The sequence below is a fragment of the Aythya ferina genome (assembly GCF_964211825.1).
Source record: "Aythya ferina genome assembly, chromosome: 10".
Classification (NCBI taxonomy): domain Eukaryota; kingdom Metazoa; phylum Chordata; class Aves; order Anseriformes; family Anatidae; genus Aythya; species Aythya ferina.
Window position 1 is genome coordinate 12996826 of NC_140306.1, and position 23091 is coordinate 13019916.

At 43.8% G+C, this 23091-nt stretch overlaps 1 protein-coding gene across 3 annotated transcripts in view; it reads left to right on the plus strand.

Moving 5' to 3' along the window:
• Positions 1 to 18386, plus strand: part of DCAF1 (DDB1 and CUL4 associated factor 1) — a 50671-nt gene extending 32285 nt beyond the window's left edge. The window contains exons 21-25 of one of the 3 annotated variants that reach the window (XM_084531278.1): positions 666 to 739; positions 1708 to 1812; positions 13784 to 14039; positions 17219 to 17274; positions 18115 to 18386. In XM_084531278.1, the coding sequence (XP_084387404.1) occupies positions 666 to 739; positions 1708 to 1812; positions 13784 to 14039; positions 17219 to 17238 (455 nt within the window). In that variant the 3' untranslated portion in view covers positions 17239 to 17274; positions 18115 to 18386. Of the gene's footprint in view, positions 1 to 665; positions 740 to 1707; positions 1813 to 5867; positions 5921 to 13783; positions 14040 to 17218; positions 17275 to 18114 lie in introns of those variants that run through there. The other 2 variants (XM_084531277.1, XM_084531279.1) reach the window with 2 other exon arrangements.
• Positions 18387 to 23091: the final 4705 nt, after the last annotated feature.

Genomic DNA, 23091 nt, shown 5'->3' on the forward strand with positions numbered 1-23091 from the left:
AATTTTTGCTATGATCTGTTCTGATCAAAACATGAATGTCGGTTTAATGCTGAAATAGGTTCAAGTATCATCTGTGCACTGTATGAACTTCATTACTTGCTACCACTCAGCAATTCTGGCTTTATTTTCTTTTTTTTTTTTTTCCAAGCAGGGCAAAATCTGAGGTAGTAGGTCATTTGGCCAAGATGTTACTGCTTGTAATTTTAGGAAGGACCTTTTTTATTTTCATCTTATTTTCCTTTTCCTTCCAGCGTTTCCCCATGCTGGTAGTCTAAAATGTCAGTTTGGCGTTGAGCTGGCAGAGCTTCTGCAGCTATACTAATGACTGCTATAGACATAAATGCGGCTTTTGCTGTTAAAGGAGGTACAGCTCATAACTCCGTCCTCTGGTTGCCACCTATCTTGAAAGATTATCTCTTATTTACTGTGCTTAGGAAAGTCAGTACATCTATTATCAAGGGAAGAGGCACTGCGGAGACCAGATTAAGAAATTACCTTTTTTTTTTTTTTGTCTCCAACGCTTCTGTTCTTTATTACAGGTTGTTACAAATGTCCATTTCACTCAGAGTTATCTGCTTTTAGATATATATGATTAGATTTTGTCTTCTAGCAAGCATTAAGTAATATGCAATTAACCACTGAGTTCATTTTATGATGTTTTCCAGCTACCATAGATGTAAAGCGGAATATCTTTGATTTGTGCACAGACAGCAAAGACTGCTATCTGGCTGTCATTGAGGTAAAGGAGCTAACTGTGATCTGTGTGCTATGCTTTTTCCCTTCTTTTTAAAACCTTTGGAACTGATGATTCTGGAATTGCTACTGTTAAATTTGCATCCTAAGTGGTGGTGGTGTTTTGATGGTGTTAAAGGTGCTGTTCAATTCATTTGTCCATCTACAGTTTATGCTTAAAAGCTATCTTTTTCTGCCTCGGACTCTTCAAATGCTTCCCACTTTAAAATAACTGTAGTGGCTTTGCTACTCAGAAACACAGAAATACTTTTTTTGCTATTTATATGAATGATGTAGTGCAAATTTTAATAGGAAATTAAATACCTGGAAAATGCTGTCTGCCTTGGACTTCCCATGGAGCTTTGCTGTGGATCTCTTTCTATTCCTTTCTCATGTATTTTCCTAGCAAAATCCCAGAAGCTAAGAACTTGAAGCAGAAATTACTAAGTGAAACTTCTCATTTGTTGGGGGGGGGGGGCGGAGAGGAAGTAATATTAAACTAATGGATCCAGTTCTTTGCTCTTTAATATGTTGTCAGTACTCAGTTTCTTGAACTGGCTATATACACGTGGCCCATGGGGCCATCAGACTGCTGTCTTCTGTGACTTTTTGGTAGTTTTTAGCCTTCTCTCAAGGCATGCAGTTCAGTGATATGGTAGGGAGGCACATATGAAAAGAGGGGTTGTGCAGTTAGGTGAGGACTAACCCACAGTGTGTTCAGGATCCAATAAGGGTTTTATGAAGTCTATGTGTAAGAGCACAACTCATAGGTGGCAGAAGCAGAAAGTAGATATTTACGTCACTCCTTAGCTAGTCCTTGAAAATAAAAGACTGTCTTTTAGTGCTAATTGTATAGCTGCTAGTAAATGGGAGGGAAGGATTTTAGTCGTGTTTCTGTAGTTGAAATCAGGTAGTGCTGAATATGCATGCAAAACTGAATGCCTGGGACTAACTGTGTGGGCGTTTCCCCTTCAGAATCAAGGGAGCATGGATACCATGAACATGGATACAGTTTGCAGACTGTATGAAGTGGGCAGGCAGCGTTTGGCTGAAGATGAAGAGGATGAAGAAGAAGATCAGGTGAGAAGCATGGCATTAACCCACTTGCTTAAGAGTAGCTGTTATGCAAGTATGTAAAGCCACAGGTGTTCAGTTACTACCCGTAAGCTACAAATGCGTCATTTGGTCCCATCTATTGTAAAGCAGATCTGGATGAGGGCATTGAGTGCTCCCTCATTAAGTTCACAGATGACACCAAGTTAGGTGCATGTTGTCGATCTGCTCGAGGGTAGGAAAGCTCTGCAGGAGGATCTGGATAGGCTGCACCGATGGGCTGAGGCCGACTGCATGAAGTTCAACAAGGCCAAGTGCCGGGTCCTGCACCTGGGGCACAACAACCCCAAGTAACACTACAGGCTGGGGGCAGAGTGGCTGAAAAGCTGCCCGGAGGAAAGGGACCTGGGGGTATTGGTCGGTAGCCTGCTGAACATGAGCCAGCAGTGTGCTCAGGTGGCCAAGAAGGCCAATGGCATCCTGGCTTGTATCAGAAATAGCATGGCCAGCAGGACCAGCGAGGTGATTGTCCCTATGTACTCGGCTCTGGCGAGGCCGCACCTCGAGTACTGTGTTCGGTTTTGGGCCCCTCGCTACAAGAAGGACATTGAGGTGCTGGAGCGTGTCCAGAGAAGGGCAACGAAGCTGGTGAGGGGTCTGGAGAACAAGTCCTGTGAGGAGTGGCTGGGGGAACTGGGGTTGTTTTGCTTGGAGGAAAGAAGGCTCAGGGGAGACTTTATTGTGCCCTTAAAACACAAAAAATTTCCTCACTGAAAGGGTTGTGAAGTATTGGAACAGGCTGCTCAGGGAAGTGGTCCCTGGAGGTCTTCAAGAAATGTGTAGATGCGGAATTTGGTGACATGGTTTAATGATGGGCTTGGCAGTGCTAGGTGAAAAGTTGGACCAGATGAGCTTAGAGGTCTTTTCCAACCTGAATGATTCTGTGATTCTATATATTTGTATTTCCCATGAGAAAGCTGGCTTTGCCTTTTCTCCAACGAATGCCAGAAGGTAATATTTTGATATTTTTCACAGTGTGTGGAAAAATGGATTTCTGATGACCCTTTTTTTCTTGTTGCTATGTTAAAGCTTTCACTTCATAGTTCAGAACACTGGACAGCAGATCCATGGAAAGTAATTGTCTTTGCAGGTAGCTGTTCCTGTTACAATTTCACTATAATTCTTAAGATAAAACAGTAGTTTGGTTTTAAATACATGGTTTTCCATCCTGTCCTCTGTGCAAGGATGCAATTGAAATCTTGGAATCATCAATCACTGTTTCTGTCCCTAAAATGGTTGGATTCAGTTCAGGAACTTTTAGGTTGGGTGAAGAGTAGGATTCCTTGTGATACAGTGGAGGGTGTTGTGGGGGGAATTACTGTTCTTTCCAAAGTGTTTCTACTTTCCAGCCATCCAGTGCTTGCCTCAGCTAGGAGTTAGTTTCCATTTTTGTCTCTGCTTCCACTGTTTTTCTCCTGTGTTCAGTTTCACTGAGCATATGCACATTTTCTTCATAAAAAAACCTTGTAGTAGAAATTGATGTTGAATTGTACAATGATTAACTGGCAGCTATTGAGGCACCGTGTTGTGATACCACTGGTAGGTGTTGACTGAAGTGGAGATGTGTATTTGTGACAGAGGACACAAACTGAATGCTGCTGGTTCCAGGCTATAACACAAGGTACCGAGCAAAGATCTATCGATCAGATAGATCAAAGATCTATCTATCATCTATCACATGTGACTGGGGAGGTGTCCTATAAAAAGAGATGGCCCCAGACGTATTTTAAGCATGCCAAAAGCTTTTCAGTAAAGCTTATGGAGTATTCAAGCAAAGCTGCCTCTGGGATCAGTTGGCAAGCCAAGAGTAACTAGTGGACCGTACATAATTGCTGCGTTTTATGGTCTTCGTTTCTGAAGTGTATGGATGTTTCCTAGACAGGAACTGTCTTTTAGGAATGGTTGCAATCTAGTTTCTTTAATAAGAGTTCTGACTTTTAATATTGCATTTATGAGTCCAAATTCCATTCAGTCTATATTTAGCAACATAAACTGAAAACCTTGCACTCTGTCCTGTAGCTGTACATTGCTGTTCCTCCAGATTTGTTCTAGTCCATCTGATACAGGCTTACAAAATAAATCTTTTGTCTCCATAGAGATGTCCTGCATTGAGCTAGAATGAGTAGAAAACTTCCAGAATTAAGACAGTATCTCTCTGGCTCCCTTGCTTGTTAAGGTCAACCAGGGTAATTTGTTTCCTGATGAAAAAGACCTCTCTCTGTATACATACACTCACACAGATGTAGGTGTAATGTTCTTTCCTGATCAATTTCTGTGACTTAAACTTTGAAAGATTGGAATAAACTTCCAAGCTTGTTGGGACTTGTCACAGATATTATAAAACACCTGGCTAAAAGATGCTTTCTGAGTTTTTTCATGAATGTGGTGGAGGGGAAATTCATTTGAATCAACATTAATTATGGTACCTCTCTGGTCAAGATTTTCAGAGTACATACTGATCTATTTGGCCCCTGTATCCTAACACTTCATGCAGGTATGTTGTGTAAGATCTACGTGTGTTCATAGGTACATTTTTTTGCCTGTACAGAAGCAGTAAGTGTGCCAGTAGAAGCAGGCTTGCATGGGCAAGCCCTGTTTAGAAGTCACATGATACAGAAGAAAGTCCCTGTAAAAATTGGGTTTGAGGGAAGTTAGCTGTAAGAACCGTGGAGAAAAATATCTGCCTGACATCTGGACGAGGGTCAGATAATAGGTCTGTAATATAGGTCTGTGGCAATTTTTTGAAAAGCAAAAGCTGAGTCCTTAAAAATAGGCCAGATATTTATAGGCCACACATCCCTGCTGCCTTTCAATTCATTCTCTTACTTAAGTTAAGAAACAAAACAACTATATTACTCCCCCTTCTCAAGTTAACCTTATAAAATCAACTGATCTGTTACATAAATTACCCACTAATTAAATGATCAGGCTGATTTGGTTGGCTTGTGTATGGTACTGTTGTGCTAAATTCTTTTGCTTTTGTTTGAAATACTTGAGAAAAAACAACACTGTGGCTGGGTTCTTCCTTTGCTGTTACACCAGCCTTTCATACTAGATGTCTAGAAGGCTGCATCTCGAGTTGTGGCCAGTAATCCAGTATTGTCAGGACTTGTTAATCAAAACAAATGCTGAATGGATATTGATGCTCCATGGTCTATACCTACTGCAGTAACTGAGGGAAAGTGAAGAGGTGATGTGCTTAGCAAGAGGTGATAGGTAAGCTTATTTGGCTGGATATTATCCATGGCAGAAAGACTAGTATTTTATAGCAGAGAACTTTAATTTCAGCTTTTTATGCGTTATTTCACTGTTGGCTGAGTATCTAAAGGGGTCCAACAGTGATCGATGGTCTCACTTGCAAGTATTTGCACATTCAGCTATGGGGAAATAGGCTGAGCTCCCCATTATTCAGGCTGCAGTGAGACCCTCCTCATGCATTTGTCCCTATTCTGATTGACTCTGAGAGACTTCACAAAAACAATATGGGGATTCGAGCTACTTATACCAAGACTGGGCCATCTTCTGGTTGTTAGTTTGCTTAATTCTTGAGTTCCCTTTCTTGGCTGGTTGGTCTCTCTGGTGTAGTTAGGCAGACCAAGAATTGGTGCAAAGAAAAGTGAACGTTATGATCTGACCTAGAAGTGGTGTGTGGCAGTTGCTGTGGGCAAGAAAAGGAGACCTCAGAAATATTAATCAGAAAAGTGAACAAAAGTGAACTGGAATGGCTGACCACAGAGTGGAGTCAAAACTGGGAAAATGAAGTCTGGATAACGATCGTCTTCTGAGTTAAAGGATTTTTAGTGTCTGTATTTTTACCTCTTTTAGTTTTTCTTTTCCATATTAGTTCTTTAAGACCTCTCTTTTTTCTCTGCAGTACATGCTATGGATGATGTTACACCTGTGAGGCTCAAATATTCTCAGTTATTCTTGTGTTTAGATAGATTTATGGCTTCAGCAGCAGATTGCAATTGCCACACTTAGCTGTCCCTGTCCTATAAAGTGTGTTCTGCTTCTTTTGCCAGAACTGAAGAACTTAATAATCCTGCACTGCTTCTGGGCTATCTAAATGGTGATGGTAGGTGTGTAATTTGTCTTTTTACCTTGGTTTGGAAAATTCTGGGTGATACGAAATGAAAGCTTTGGAGTTAAGGCAGTAAGTACTCACAAGGGAATTGTCATTCTAACATATGCTTTAGCCAGGATGGACAATGGTTTTCTTTGTGTGTTCTTTGTGATCCCAATTTTGACTTATTTTTGGAATCTACCTGCCTATCTGCCTGCAACAGCAATTCCACTGGATTTTTATTGCCGTTGTTTTGATACGGGCCTGTTTTCATGCAGATATTTGCTGGGAAGGGGATGGGTCACTTTAATCCATTTGGCAGCTTGTGCTAAATCACCATGATTTGATGGTTCTCAGCAACTGCTGAATGGTGACTTGCATGTTCCTCAAAGCAGACGGTGACTCTGGAGTGAGATTTATTATCATCAGATGCATATGGTCATGTTACAATGAAAACATTTCATTGGCAAAACAAAGTATTGGTCAGTCCCAGCTGAACAGGCCAATCCATCGGAGGCCCAGTTACTTCAAAGGTTTGTGCATCTGTGTCATGGATACTTTTTCATTCATAACAGGTGAGTAATTATTGTTAGACAGGCTAAACTGACGTACACAGACTAAGAGAATAACTGGGTTTTATTTCTTTACTCCTTTTTTTGCCTCTGTGACATGCTGTGTGCCACATCCTGTATTAAATCTGCACGTACTTAACTTCTGCATAGAAGCCTGTGGTGAGATTCCGTGCTTGTTACATACAGTAACTTCTGTACGTTCCCAGGCTTCTGTTTTCAGTACTTTGACCTCCATAAATGGCTGTGAAGAAATTCTGATGCTGGAGTAGCCAAGAAGCTAAAAGTAGGTGCAGCCTTTTAATGTGAAGGAGAGGTGTACTTAGAATGAGTTTAATGGAATGGTAATAGCAAGTGAGTTAGGGCTTGCTAGCCAAGGGGAGGGAGGGGCCTAGGTAATTCAGAAGGTAAAATTCCTTGAATACTTGACTCCCTAGAAGGACTGCTGGCTATATTTTAAGCTTTTTCTACTGCACATTGTTCTGGGAGTGTTAAGAAGTGGGTAGGGGAGGAAACTGGATAGGGGGCTCTGAAGTGACTGAAAAACAGACATTGCCACTCCTGAGAATTGCATAGCAAAGGATCAGAAAGTACTAATGTGCTGCATGGTGGTTTGGAAACAGAGAACAGTTGTCAGAAGATGTGACAAGGGGATCATCTGTGGAGAAAGATAAATTATAAGAAGAGGAAGAGATTTATTCCTCTGGAGTGAAAAATACTCTTCAGTGAATTTGTATTGGAACAACAATTAAGCTCTTTTTATGAAGGCAAAGCCCCTTCCTGTGCTGGAAAAGAGGTGGTAATTCAAGTAATACCGTTATTTTGGAAGAAGTCAGATTACTAAAAATGAGTTTGCTTTTCTCAAGGAGAAACTTGGGGGAAGAGGATGAAAGACAGGGTAAAGTATTTGCTTTTGCAGGAGACCACCTACTAGTTTAAAATCAACAAATTAGTGCGACTCTGGGAAATGTTTCTGTTTTTTGTTTTTTTTAAAAAGAGGAAGTTTATAGAAGCAGATGTTTACTGCCACATGATTATGCTTACAGAGCTAAGAAGTGAGCTTAAGTGAGAAGATGCTAAGAGCTTGCAGAGCTTAGCCAGAAGTGAATTAAATATGAGCTGAAGGATTTGAAAACATGGCGGAAGCTTCAGTGATACTTGACTAACCATTTTACAGGTAGAGGAAAAGGTAACCTCTCAAATGAAACTAAGAATAGAGTAATATAATATATTAGGAGGCAAACTGACAGTTGCAATGGGAAGTGTGTTCTCAGAGGAAGGGATTGTTGCTGGAAAGTGTCTGCAGGGGAGAGGTGTTGACTTGGAAGTGATGACAGGAGGTGAGGATGGGGCTGGGGAAGGAGCAGCCAGGAGCTGATGACAGCTGAGGAGTTCATATAGCAGTGGCAAAGGAAACTCAGCAGAGAACAGTTAACACAAGGACTTGTTTTGGACTGAAATCAACCCGTAGTGAGGAAGAAATAAGTGAGCTGAGGTCTCAAACTCTGTTCATAGAAAATTTTGAATTCTGGAAATGTAAGAAAACACTATAAAAGGACTGCTTGTAAAGTAAGCTGCTATAATTTATATTTCTGTTGTATCTCTTTCCATTCTGAATATGAAACGAGCAAAATTTGAAAATTGTACGAAAAACATGATGGGAACTTAAGACTACGTGTGTACCATGTCCTCTATGTTTTGTTTAAAATATGTTTTGGTAAGGTATGTACTGAATAGAAAAGAATTCTGTTATTTGTTGGAAGCTTTCTTCTAATGCTGTTGAGTTTGCAGAAGGTCACTTCCATTCAGGGACATGTGGAGAAGTATGCTGTGGGTTCAGTGGTGAACAAGCTTAATAAATTAGATCTGACTGAAAGGTGTCTGGTGGACCAATGTTCTTGAGATGTTGGAGGCCTACAGGATCTTACAGAATCTGCATATTATCTCAGGGAGGAGGAAACTGGGCTCAACCATAGTTGACATCTGAGATCAGTTTTCAGTGTGTTGCAGTTGGTGTATGGTATTGTCCTGTCTAATGAGTAGAAATTGCTTCTTCCAATTCATCAGTAATACAGAAAACACACAAGTAGATTGCTACATAGAGGGAATTGTCTGTTTTAGAAAAGAAACTCTTGGGAAATTCAGAAAATCTAATTTTCTTAGTATTCTATGCTTCTGTAGATGCTGATTTATTCTTTTTAATCATCCTCTGGCAAAGCTTCTTCCCTGGAAGCTGCAGTAAGGAAAGTATTGAACAGCTTCGGGAGAACTTGGAAGCTTTTCTGTTGGGTGTTTTTTACTTGGGAAAGTTTGCTGATCCCGTTCTAGTTGTGCCGCAATCTGTTGTCCACATATACAAAATATAACCTGGAATAAGGTTATTTCTGCTCCTTTGGCTAGGAGACTTGCAGCCTTAGCTTGAGATGTAACTGCAGTGCCGAAATGTTGTAAATTCTGCCTAGTGAAAAAGTATTTTGATTCAGAGTTTAAGTGAAGGATGGAGGTTTTCCTGGGGCTTTGCATGTTGTGTTGACAGAGATGAACACCAGTTAACATGTTAAGTATCTATACCAGTTAACATGTTAAGTATCAATAACCTTGTACCATCCAACGAGACAACTTCAGTGAATTTTGGATGTGCAAAATAAATGGGTGAAGGAGAACAGTAAGAAAGTTGATAATGATGATGAAAGCCTATGTGAAGGGCAGGTGAAATTGCATGCAAATCTGGATGATATCCAAGAACAATGTGGAAGTAAATATATAAAGCTTGAACCAGAGCAAAAAGTATTCACTAAGCTGTGAACAGGAGGTAAATACTGACAACATGAATTAGGTGAAGCATTTCTTTCTGTAGCAAGTTGCTGTAGCGCTGCCACCCCCACATATACCATTCCTTAATGGGATGGTGTTTAGTTTCTTCCTGTGTAGCTGTAAACCATAACTCATTTGAGCTGAATCTGTTGTGCTTTCTGAATATTTATTTAAGATTGCAAACGGGTAGTAGAGTTAAGTTACCAGTAATTTGCTTGGAGATGATCTGGAGATAATCCTTTGTTAAGTAACTAACTGTGCTGGTTCTGTAACCTAGATGTCCAGCTCTTCTTGGACTCCATCCCTGTAAATCTGCAGGTGCATTCAAAAGCTGACGTGAATCACTTGCCATCTTAATCATCCTTGAACTAGTTCCAGGGGCATGGACTGTGGTGAGAAGTGATTTATTTGTTACTGTGTAAGTGGGTTTTGGTAAGTTAGTGAGAGTTGAGAGATGTCTCTAAGACACAAGACAATCAAAATGAGTTGTCCCATGCTGCAGTCATGCCCTAGAAGAACTGACAGTTCTTGCATCATTTATACTTGCATAAAGTGTGTAACTGATGGTACTACACATAACTTATATTTACTTAAGACGTTGAGTTGAACAGAGTTTGGTATAGATGACCTTTTTTCAACTTAAGCTTGCCTTTATTTTTTTCAAACTGAATTGTTAGTTCAGTCAATTTTGAGGTTAAACTGGGGCCTGTCCCTTTGTAGACATTCTACTCGTATCTGTGGATAGCTGTTCTGTACTAAAGTTGAACCATTATTTTATATATAGTTTTACATACAATCTATATTCCTATAGAGATTAGTACATATCTATAGAATGTATAAAAATGGATTTGAGCCTTGTTAGCGATCAGTGAGTGCTGTAGTTTAAGTTCTTCCACTCCTTGCATCTAACTATCAAAGTAGGGTGAGAAAAATCTCAGTAATTTTCTTCAGACAGGATCTTCTGTGAAGCTATTTTATTCGCAATTGCAATGGGGGGCATCCTGCAAGCAGGAGCGCCCAGTAAAAGTTTACCCTGACCTTATATCCCCTATGACCCGACACCTGATTTCTCCCATTTCCTCACTGGCTGAGTACTACAGGTTCACAACCTACTTGATGAACTTCTATACCATACATGTACAATTTTACTTAATCAACCACTAATTCCTCCTTTACCTTTTTTTTCCTTCTTCTCTCGTGACTACAGGGCGTGTGATTTTTGTTCTTACTAATTCTGCACTGCTCATCCTGTTTTTCTTAGCTATCCTTATTCTGGGACAGTGGGACCTTCCCCTTACCTGTTTAACATGCTCTCCACTGCGGGGCTCTGGAGGATAGAAGGATATCTGCAGGCATCAAGAGGAGTTAACGATGGCTAAAACAATCCCTTGAGGGGTTGTGGTTGGTTTTTTAGTGATACAGAGTTTGCTGGTTCTTGGGTACCATGTACCAGGTTGCTTATCTTCACTGTGGATACAGGTGTGTGTGTGTTTGGCAGATGTGCGTGCTGATTCTGCCTTCTGGCAGCACCGGTGCCATTGCCCAAAGCTCTTGGGAAGTCCTGACGAGTTAGGAGCTTGCTTTGCAGGTTTTTCCTTCACAAATATAGATGTGGTTTGGAATAACTGTTCTGCCTGTCCTCCTCGTGACACTGCACAAAGATTTTTTTCACAGATCTTGATCAGTACGCCTGTGGGTTGCTGGTGAAGATGACGTGCCTTTTTTAATCTGTATGTCTATCCCTTGCGTGAGACAGTTGTGTTATCTGATGAGGGTATAGCCTAAATATTGCTTAATAAGCTGAGTGTCATTTACAGACGTGGTGTGAGGCAGTAGCAAGCGGAGACTTTCTCAGTTGTGTCCCACAGCTTGAGTTTGGGTGCACAAGCTCAGCATGCTTACCCGAGAGACCTCGTGGCACGTGCATGTAAGCCTTGTGCTCCGGGCTGGAGCATCGCAGTGTGTCTGCGGAGTTTTGTGCCTGTAGGACGGTCAGAAACTACTGCAGAATTAACTTACCTGGTACTTAGCAGAAGCCCCACAGTTTCCTGGTTCCTGTTTCTCCGTGACAGCACTCCTCTTGCACTGTGATCTGTGTCATTCAGCTCAGCACTGATCTGCAGGCTGCGCGTTAGGGACACGGCTCTGCCTGTCACATGCACACGACTTCTTGTCGCAGGGCTTTCATGTTATTTTCTGGTTCTGATTTCCCAAGGACAGGTATAATTGTGATCTCATTTTACTGTTCTTAGGTGGTTTTTCAAGGAGTGGTGGTTTGATTTCAATCATGTGCTTCAAATGAAATAATTTAAACTGGAAAGGAGGAAGCATGCATTTCAGTTCTCTAGCTTTCTGTTTGTATTTTCACAAAGGATTTTTCCTCACTGGTTAGCGGGATCCTTCAAAGTTAATTTGCAGCTAAATACAACCTTTCTGTGTAATTCCCCAGCTAAAAGAAATCTTCAGCTTCATACAAATGCCATCTCATCCTGCGTTTGAAGGATGGTATTGCTGTGCCTGTCTTGCCTGAAGCTTGAATGGCAATGTTAATACAACAGGTTTTCCATTTGTTATCGATAGATTAAGTGTGAAACAAATTGTTATTTTGATATTTTCACTTAAGTTGTGGGATAGATTTAGGAAAAAATGCTTTCAGAAATCCAGCGGTTGTGGAAACAAAGCGGGCACCTAGCTCATTTCAGGATCCTTTGGGTTTCTACTACATGGACTTTAAGTGAATCTTGTAGACTGTACATTTTTTTTCCTAGTGTCTATGGTAGTGTCTCTATCTCCAGACACTGTTAAACTTGGCTTTCTTTTTTCCAAGCTTTTAAAACTGAATTGGTCTCCTCTTTTCCAGCTTCAGGGTTGTTTAGAGAGTGAAAAAGGAAAATAAACTCCCCTGCCTTTTCAGTTTTCAATCAGTATTTCAATTCTGAATAGAGTAATAAAGTTTAAGACAGCAGTCTCTCTGCAGACACTGCATAGAGCAAAAGCAGAAATTATTAAGGTGTCAGCTTTTATGCTCGATTCAATGTATTTCATTGGGAAGGAGGAAAACTGTACTTAACATGGCACTGCTGTTTAAAACGGCAAGTAAGATGGTTCCTACTTGTGGTGTGTGTGCAGTTCAAGAAGCAACGTCCTTTTATTTGAGAACTCATTGACTCAAAGTGAAATTTGCAGTTGCTAAAAATAAGCATGACACGTGTTATTAGAACTTTACATTTAACATAAAGTCTTTTCAGAAAGAAAACTGCATGGAGCAGACTGATGTTGTTCTTTAATCTCTAGTTTAAATAATGCACACTTCAGGTCCGAAGTGAAGGAACAATAGAACTTGCCCAGACTTTTTGCACGCCTTGTTTCTTTTGTGACAGATGTTGCATGTGTGGGGGTGTTTTTTTTTTTTTTATAGCACTAACTGAAGAAAAAGTAGGCTGGGTGGTGTTTGTGAAAGTACGTTTTTTGCCTTATGGATCTGGAAATCCAGTAGTTAAAACACAGTGTGAATGGAGTGAGCTGGAAGACCAAACTAACCCTTGCAGTGGATTGTTAAATATCTATCTTAACTGCCTCAGAACAACACAAAAATGTGTTCCCTTCCCCAAGCAAAGGGGCAAGTTAGACTGAATGACTCAAGAGCTGCCTTCTTGCCCCATGAGTGCGTTCCCTTAAAGAAAAGGGCTGTGACTCTGGAGAGATGCACAGGTCTCAGGAACCCTTTCCCTGAGTCTTGGAGACTTTCTGCAGCTTGGCTTGGCCTGTGCTGCCACTTCTTGTTTGCCTCTTGTTTGTCTGGAAAGATAATAGGATTGTAACAGCTTCTTCTTACTCGGCTTTATCTGCTAGACATGGATTTCTGGGTTTGCTCTGTACAATGAGAAATTAAGTTGCTTTACTGAATGCAAATTCTTACAATATGATAGTAGGAAAAAGATCATGATCCACATATAAATGCCAAAGATGAGCCTACCAAGCTGCTTTAAGCAGGTGGATCATCCTCAGCTGAGTGATTACAAAGTTGGTATAGGCTGATGTTACCTTTAGCTACATTTTACATCTCATGTAAATCAGGATGAGAGACTGAACATCTGTGAGACTGAACATCCATGCTGCATTTGATGCAAAGGTGAGGTTTCTATCCAGCTGAAACTAAAGCAGTTCAAGGCTAGCAATAAGCCGTGGATTACTGGGTCTTACAACACGTCCTTCTCAACATGTCCTGTGTATGGTGAGGTGTTGATGGCTGGTGTTGGAGAGGAGCTTGAGCCGGTGGTGTCTGTGTTGCACCAGCCTTCTGCAGATGAAAGTGCAGGCCCACAAATGATCCAGCACACGCTGCGTTGTGTAATTGTGGAGGGAAAGCGAATATATGTAGTAACGGGTCATGGGGAGAAGTCAAAACTATAGGTGTGTTTCCTTCAATTATTCTTACTCCGTTTTGCATTTGTTTTGATGTCCGCTGTGGACTGTTTTTCTGTCTTTGTAGGAGGAAGAAGAGCAAGAGGAAGAAGATGACGACGAAGATGATGATGATACAGATGACCTTGATGAGCTGGACACAGACCAGCTGCTGGAGGCTGAGCTGGAGGAGGATGAGAACAACGAGAATGCTGGTGAGGATGGAGAAAATGACTTTTCTCCCTCTGATGACGAGGAGCTCGCCAACCTCTTGGAAGAAGGTGACGAGGGTGAAGATGAAGACTCTGACGCTGATGAGGAAGTTGAGCTGATTCTTGGAGACAGTAAGTGTGTACTGAGCTTGGTGACCAAAGGTGACCTTGTCCCCTGTTTGATGTCATGACAAATGTGTAGCACCTGACTGAATTGACCTAGTTGACTTTCTCCCTCGATAGTATGAAAGGCACAGTTCATCAAGCTTGTTCAGCTCTGGCCTCTCTTAGTAATCTGACAGTAAAATCAGTTCTTATCTGAGAGAACAACTGTGAGTTCTGGAAAGGAAGGAGTCTCCTTTCTTCAAGTGCTCCCAGGTACATGTGTGAGATCTGAAAGCCAGGCCAAGAAACTCCATGTGAAGAAGCCTTCCTTGTCTGATTGTTGCCCATCCTGCCCTTTAAGGGACACTGGTTGTACTGTTGCTTCACCTGTCTTCTCTGCCTTACTTGTACCTGTAAGGACAGAGAAACCTTTTTGCTCCTTGGCTCTGTTCTTTCTCTTTTGCAGTTGCTTAAAGTGCAAAGTCAGCGTGGCATTTCCGGCTTTGCTCCCTTTTTTCTTTTTTTTTTCTTAGACTATTCTATTGCTAACATAATTTTGAGATAAAATTGAAATTGTTCTTTTTCTTTTTTTTTTTTTTCTGACATTCCAAAGATATAGAGGCTTGAAAAGTTAATAAAGTGTGTGTGTGTAGGAAAGAAAGGTCTGAACTCTTTATCAAGCAATTCAGTTTGCAAAAAGGGTTCACAAGACAGAGAAGGTGAGCAAGGTAGCGTCAGGCTTGGGATTTGTGCCTTCAGATTCTGTTCAATTTTTTATTATTATTTTTAGCAAGACTTTTAAGTATGTGTGGCCAAGCTGCTTAGATCTTTTTAACTTCCAAGCTGTGAAATGGGGGTGAAATAATTGCCTAACAGGCTGATAAGTAATTGCAGTGAGTTGATTGAAGCCCTGCAGCGATAGGGGATTCACATAAGAACTAAAGGTGGGAATTGGTCTTCTCTGCCAAAGTGCTGGAGGACTAAGTGTGCCAGGCCCCTGTTTTGGCAATAATGTGGCTGGCACTCGTTCACGTCCCTTTTTTCCTGTTACAATAAAGCTTTCTCCTCTGACTTCTCTAAGGGCATGACTACATCAGGTTGCTACATTTTATTTATTTTTTGGTGGGGTCAGTTCTTTTGAAGGTGGTAGCTATACGCTGCAGGACCTCATCGGCCCCTTATGTAGCTCAAATTCACGAATAGGGTATTGCACTTGTGCATTTTGGGGTTGCAATAACTTTTGCCTGTCCCGTTAGCTGTCACAACATTCCCGACAGCTCCACTTGTGTTTTGTCAGTGGGTGCAGGGCTCAATGCTATTGAAGGAGAGCTCCCTGGGTGCTAGAACTCGGGTTGCCCAGAACGCCAGTTCAGGCCAGTAATTCCAGTAGCTATTCCTGTGACAAAACTGGATGCTGCCTGACAGTTACACCGTGTGCTCTGCGGAGCGCTACCCGTTATGACATGGCCACACCTGTGTGCTGGTTATAGGTAGAGCCACTTGATCAGAACTTGGGATCTCTTCCTGCAGCAGAGCTGCAGCCAGCACACGCTGTGGCTGTGGGTTGCTTGGAAGCATCTTTGGGAACTTCAGGCAGGGAGAGCAGCTGTGCCAGGCTGATGGACGGGTGGTCCTTGCACAGCATGCGATGAGTGGGCTTCTGGGGCTGCTGCTCTGTGGCTTCAACTCGGGCTTGCTTTTGTTTCCCATGGAGTGAGAGCAGTTAAAATCTCCCTTTCCTTTACTTATGCTGTGGTCCTGAGCTAAAAGTGGCAAGGGCAACGATGACCAAGACACAGTTGGCAAGTACTGATAGGCTTGGTGAGGAATTTAGAATGCTTTCTACTGCCAACCTTTGCTCTACTTGGGTTGAACCTACATAATGTGCAGTGGGTGTGCTTTAAAACAAATTAATTCAAAAAAGAGCTGAAGCAGAGAAGCAAGTGGTTTAATTTCCTCATGCTTTAGAAGAGATTTTTTCCTGTTCAGGAATAACCCATGGAGACGTTTTTAAGTGTGAATTTGTCTCGCTCCTCCTTTGTCACCACTTTGGGGCATGCAAACCTGTTTATCTTGTCCAAAGCATTTTGTGTGCTGTGTACATCTCCCAGGAGCTTGTTCTGGGCCAGTGGGGTGTCTTTTCTGAGTGCAGGTGGGGGCGTACCATGGAAGAAAACTGAAATTCTCACCTGTGTCTGGGAGAGGAATAACCTGGGAACGTGCTGAATTCCAGTATCTGTGCCGATGCCTTTCAGCACCTCCTGGTGCCTTGCAGCAGCATGGCTGACTTGTTTCCTCAGTTCTCCTTCTGTAATCTGAAATGGCAGTTTCCAGGTGTGTCTATAAGCTTCTCCCAAGCATTTTGTTGCAGTCAGGTTTACTCACAGACACAGAACTCAAAACTGTCAAGTTATGTGGTGGACTGGAGCATAAGGAGCTAGGAAATCCCCTTTCAAAGCTTTCCCCTGGTGTTAGGAAAGAACTTCTTCAGCTGCTCTTTTCTGGAGCTCGTGGATTACCTCCCTTGTACTTCTTTCCTTCTTACTGCGTGAGTGTAGCTGCTGCAACTCTGACTGGTGCTTACCAACTCCCCTCGCGTTGCTGTAGCTGCTCAGGGAGCACTGACGACCCCTCAGTGTAGGCTCAGTGCGACGGCAGCTGAGACTGGAGCTGGTCCCAGTGGAAATGCAGACAGAGGTATGAGGAGGAGTGTTCCCAAGCTGCTGCTGCTGTTGCAGTTTCTTTCCCTGCCACTTACCAGTACAGGCTCCTGGATGAGCGTGTGCCTTCCCTGAAGCTTCTTCAAGCATTTCATCAGTAATTGCTCCTCCGCTGCTTGTTCCTCATGGGGAGAATACCACGCTGCTGGATGGGTCTGGCTCCAGCAGTTGGGTCTGTCAGAGACCTTGTGCACGTAGGTGGATTGAGGCCAGAGGTCACCTGGTGTCCAAGGAATTTTAAAGCAGAAGGACAGCCTACACATCTTAGAGGCCTCTTCAGGGAGGAGGGTTGGGGAAAAGGGTTTGTGCCCTTTGCTGCTTGTCTGTGATTTTTTTTTCCTAAGGAAAGCATCTGAGAAGGGGTGAACCTTCCAGAAGGCCTGGCTTACCTTAACAGGCATTTTAGAGTTCCACTATAACTGAGATGGCTAAGAGGAAGTCTCTGTGTTTTTGTTTTTTTTTTTTTTAAACTATTTTAACACCTAGTTAACTGCAGCATCCAATGAATTCACATAAGAAAAAGAACCATCGTCATCTGCAAGGTAAGGCAGGAGGCCTTTCTGCCAGAGCTGCTACCACTTCCCTCTTGTACAGCTGAGGGAGGAGGGATTTTCTAAGTTAAAAAGCGTGTGTGTGTGTGTGTGACTGCTTCTGGCAAATCCTTTCATGTCCTCATTCCATACCACAGAGGAAAACCAGCGAAGGCACAGCTCCCAGCAATAGGCTGCAGGTCACCATTAATAAGTGCTGTGCAGTTAAGTTAATTTACAGTAACCCTTGGGGTTGCTAGAGGAAGGTGCTAGTCCTGAGTGTACGGATTACTTCCCCTCAGCGGGGAGGTCTCTGCTGTGCTGTGCCGAGGGGAGTGTCCTTCTCACACTGACAAAGTCTGGGCCCAACCTGCTGCACAACGAGGTAGCCCTGTGTATGTTACACAGAGCCCGTGTTCCACTGCATCAGCTTGGTGGAACTGTCCAGCTTGCTTTGAAATAATAAGTGTGAGAAATGTCCAGCTCCCAGCACGATGAGCTGTTGCACTCAGATGTGCACAGAAAGTTGTGCGGGCAGCCCATGTTGAGGTCCCTTCCTGCTGGCATCCTTCCCTCTACCTTGTCATGGGGAAATACTGCCAGCTAATGCTGCACCTGGGAGAGCTGCTCTTGACCCTCTGCTCTAACAGGGAGAACGCAGCTCTGGTGCAGGTTTGCTAACTGCTTTTGATGCATTTGAAATGCACTAATGGTGCTAGCTGCCCTCCTTAGTGCAGAGGAGTTTCAGGTCCCAAGCAGGTGATGGCCATCTCCTTATAACTATGCCTTGCTTAGCCACCCTTAGCTGTGTTTGTGCACCCACCGAGCCTAACCTACGTGTCTTCTTTTCAGCTGACAGCTCAGATAACTCTGACTTGGAGGACGACATAATCTTGACTCTGAACGAGTGAGGAGCGGCTGCCAGGCGGGGGTGTTGGCAGGAGGAGGCGCTCCCTTCCCAGCAGAAGACTGGAGACCAAATTGGAAACCGATTCTGAGCACCCCGACCCTTTTCCTCCTGGGAAAACCTGAGGAACTCCAGCCCATCCGCTGTGTTGGTTTGAGTCAGTTTGAGGCTCGGCGCTAAGTCCGAGGCTCTACAATAAAGAGACCTGGGGTTAGGCCTCTTTTCTCTCTGCCTTTTTTTTTATTTTTTATTTTAGGCTGAGATGACTCTCCTCTTCAAGGAAACTTCTGAAGATATTTCACAATATATTTTCTTTGTATAAAGTTCTTTCCTAAAGAACAGAAATAGTTTTATATAAAACCAAAAAAAAAAAAAAAGGCAGGTGTTCTAGTAAAGAGGGGATGAACTTTGTATTCCTGTAGTACCTTGTTACCATGGGGTAGGTTTGGGGGAGAAAAATTGTTTAAAATTAAAAAAAAAAAGAGGCATTTTTATGCAACTACGAAATGAAATAAGAGGATCATGGTTTCTAAAATGGTTGAGGAGTGAGAATATCTTTATTTTAAATATGATTTATTTTTTAAAGAAAACACAACAGGTGTTAGCCACCTGCTAGTGTGCCATGTGTTTCAGACGCATATGTCCCCTAGGGAAGAGCCCTGGGGGTGTTTGGTAGCTGAATGTGCAGGCTGCTCGGAGTGGAGATTCTCGCTGTGACACCAGCTGTAGTGGGAGGCTGAAAGCCTGGCGTGGCCTCGTCGGAGCCTGGTATTCCTGAGGACATAGGAATCTGGGGTTAAAGTTGGAGCCCTCTTTCTCCCCTCTGCCCTTTGTGGTTCAAGTTTTTTAATCTTTTTTTTTTTTTTTTTCTTTCCCTTTTTGCCCTCTGTGTGGAAACTGCAAATTGAAGGCCTTTTTCTTTAATGTAAAGTGTATTTATTAAAAAATTAAATAAAAGGACATTGCTTTTTGAATTGTATCCACCCCGGGAGTGGGAAGTCCTGTCTCTGTCCATGGCTGTGAGCTGTGGCCGTGCATTCCTCTGCCCCTCCTGCAGAAGCAGCGCTCCAGGAGAGCAGCTAGGTGTAGCTCCTGGCTCAGCCGCAGTAAGGAAAGGCAAAGTAAACAAGGGCTGAGATTTCAGAGGGTGCAGGCTCCACCTGCTGCTCCAGCCCACAGCAACTCCTGGCCCTGTGAGACATTTCACAGCCTGTGGCTTCAAATCTGCCTTCTCGGTTTGCCTGCCAGCCTTGAATTTTCCACGGGGGTGCCGGCAGCACGGTACCGCCTCGTCCCTGCTTTGTGGGATCAGGAAGAGGCAGCTGCTGCCAGGCTGAGACTTTGCTTAAAGGATCATCAGGACATCCACTCTGCGGTTCAGCTCCAGGAAGGGCAGCGAGCTGCAGGGAAGTCCTGCCACCCTGCTGGTGTGTTCCAGAGGGCAGGAGCGGCTCCGGGCCTCCTCGTTCACCTGTGGTTTGGCGTTGTGTAGGCTGCCTTGTGGCTATGCTGGCAGAAGGCAAATGAGGTGCTCCTGCCTGTACATGACAACGGGCCCTGCCCTTCAAAGGGGGGAAATGGTGAATGTGAGTTCAGTGTGTGGCACACGACTGCACAGCTTGGTTCTGTGAGTCAGCCCAGAGGTAAGTGCGCTCATCACTTGCTCGGACAGGGCTGCTAAAAGCATTCTTTCTTCCCAAGTGTTAACATCCACTCAACTTCTTACCCTTTCTCTATTTTGGCCACTTTCAGCATGGAGCTGGAGGCTTCTCACTCCTTGCCACTCCATCAAGTTTTCCACCAGGAACTGTACTCGTTTCAACTAAGGCTCAGCATTTCGTTGCTCGAAGAGGAAGAGCTTTCTTTTTAACCAAGAGAAGGGATAGCGTTTCTTCGTTCCAGCACTGCTTATCCAGGGCTGCTTGTTAATAATTAAAAAGAAAGGCTGCTTCTGCAACTTGTAATGGATAATTGTACCCTACAGAGTCGATAAAGGTGAACAAGTTGTGATTACTACAGCATTTAAGACCAGCAACTGGAGCAGCATTCTGATTAAATAGTGAATTGAAAACTGGATCTGCCATCCAACAGCTGTGGAAGCCAGCCTCTGCCTTACCAAAACACATCCTGTGCAACTTTACCTTAGAAAATGTGCTGCTCTGGAGGAGAGGAAAAAATAATAGTGTGTACTCCACTACTAATAACAGAGGAGAGATATGGTGCCAGATGTCCCTATCATGTTCTGGTGTTGTACCACAGCCATAATCAGCTGCATCTGTTGTTGCTTTGGGCCGGGCTATCTCAGAGAAATTTGCAGACTAGTTTTATGAGACAAACAAAACATCTAGCAGGGAGAGAGCTTGTATTTACAAATTTGACTTGAAACTGGGCCATTGTAAGTACGTGTGCAACCCTTCCCTCCCACACCTATCTTTATTGACTAAAGCCAAAGGGAGCAGGTTTGGGGGCCAGTGCAACTGCAGCAGGGGAGGCAGGACCTCAGTCCTGCAGCCTGCACCTCAGCCACGCAGCCCCTGTGCCTGCTAGGGGCAGATGCTCAGCCTTTCTGTGCTCGTGCTGTGTAGAGGCACGAGCCCAACATGCAGCTGCTGGGGAGGTTCGGGGTGAGGGGAGTGATTTTAGAGGCTGGGAGCAACATGGGCATTGGGAATGGAGGCATAGCGGGGATGGGCTTCGTGTTATGCTGTAATGCTGCACGTAGCTGGAGTGCAGGGGGAGTCTTGGTGCTTGTAAAACAGCCTCTTTCCCCAGCACTGTAACTGCCTCTAGTTAAAAGCACAGTGTTCAGAGAAGGTCCTGTACCAGTCCTGGAGACACACAGCATGTTCTTAGTCCTTGGTGGTGCCGTGTGGTATTTCTGCTGTGCACCCCTCACAGACGTTGGCTTAGTGGGGCTGCAAGGGGCGCCTCCATGTGCTGCCAGCTGAAACACACCTCCTGCTGCAGCAGAGTGAACCCTTTGCCCAGAGGGTGCTGCAGCCCTCCCACGAGGTGGGCAGAGGGGAGGCTGAGCCCCATCCTGGCCCTATTCCTCCCACCCTGGCCCAGAGGCTGCTGGCCCTGCTTGCTGGGCTCCAGCACAGGGCTGCAGAGGACACATTGCACCCGTGGCCATTGTGCCAGAGGCAAGCGTGGTGGGGCAACGAGCTAAGGCTTGGCCGTTCTGGTAAACAAAGACAGCCAGCAACCAACCTTAGGAGAGGTGCTAAAACCCAGGATACTTACAGTTTTGGTTTTTTCTTAAAAGAAATATGCACTTAATTCTGAACACTGATGCTAGAGAGCGGGTGCTGCTGCGCTCCTTTTGTAAAGTTGGAGCACGTAAGGAAAACACCTTTACACCTGTCAGATTGTGTGTAGGAGGCAGAGGTGTTGCTCACACACGCGCACACAGGCTCACAGCAGTTGGCTGCCTCACTGGGAACAGAAAGCCCATCGTTAAAAACAACTCACCCAGCCCAAAGTACAATTTTAGTACTTTTTAAAAAAAGAAAAGCTGTATTATTGTTCAATTGCCTCAAAAAGGAAGTAGGAGAGGGGGTATTTCTAGTGTTTCCCTGGCTCTGCTGTTAGGTAGGTGCAGCTTTTGTCCTTTAGGGACTCCTTTCCCATCCCACCCCTCACCCTGGCACACCGGGCAGCACCACCCACGCTGCAAACTGCATGGGCACCCCCGGCACGGAGCAGCCTCACGGACAAAAAGCTCTGCTCACGCTGCCTGTGGCCATCAGGGGTATTTAATAGCCCTCGGGTTCACAGTCGGTGGTTACAGTCGGCGACATGTGGCACTGGCTGCATTACAACAGCAGCGGGGCCTCGGGCACAGGGTTAAAAGGCCCTGGGACAGGGTGGTGGCAGTGCTGGGGACACGGCTGGGCTGCAGGGACAGATTTACTTCTAGCATGATCATAGAAAATGTTATCAAACAAACAAACACAAACCCAACCACACTTGATATCGATACATTAAATTAAGCACCAGCTCATACATCATCACTTGATGTCCCTACTGTGAAACTCCAGGGTTAAAACTATATTTATATTTAAAAAAAAGACATAGACGCATCGTTAGGCTGAGTTATGCTCCCTGCTGTATAGGTTTTTGCCACCAGTCACACCTGAGAGCAGTTTTAAAAGGGCCTTTGGCAGCTGTCAGCACGTGAGGCTGCTCAGTCTCACACACGAGCACAAAAGCCTCTGGGTCTCCCAGGCTTCTGCTCACTTGCTTACCACCAAAAACAACAACAAAGAAACCTGGCAAGTTTAAAGAAACCTTTTTATAATAAAAAAGAAAAAGAAAGAAAAAACATGTTTTTTAATCCCCCACACTTCTGTAAGTCTTCTAAAAAAAAAAGCTATAGACATAGTTTCAATATACTAAAAAAAAAATAATCCCCAAACAGTGTGGATTTTAACTCATGGTTAAAATAGTTCCCACAGCCTTAAGTTACTGTGAAATCAGAGCTGCAGCTGGCCTGGCTTGGCTCCTGACTGCTGGGAGCCTTCACCTTGCCCAGCTCCTTGCCCAGCCAGGCAGGGTGAAGCAGCCAGCCCAGCCTCAGCGCCCAGCTGTGCTCTGCAGGGGTCCTGCAGCCGCAGCCAGGTGCTGCTGGTGGTAACGCTCCACGCTTTCTGACAGCCAGATGGTTTTTTTCTCTCTTTTTGTGAACTTGCAACCAAGTTTTAACTTTAGCAAAAAAAAAAAAAAAAAAAGTTTATCTTTCAATAAAGGATTTGAGATAGTGCAACGTGATTGACTACGCAAAAGGGCACACATACAAAAGTCACAAAACCCCTTCACGCCCTTTATTTGCTTGTCTACATCTAACACAGGCCCACCAGGGTTCCCACTTCAATGACTTTTTTTCGCCTTTTTCTCCTACTTGATTTTTTTTTTCATTT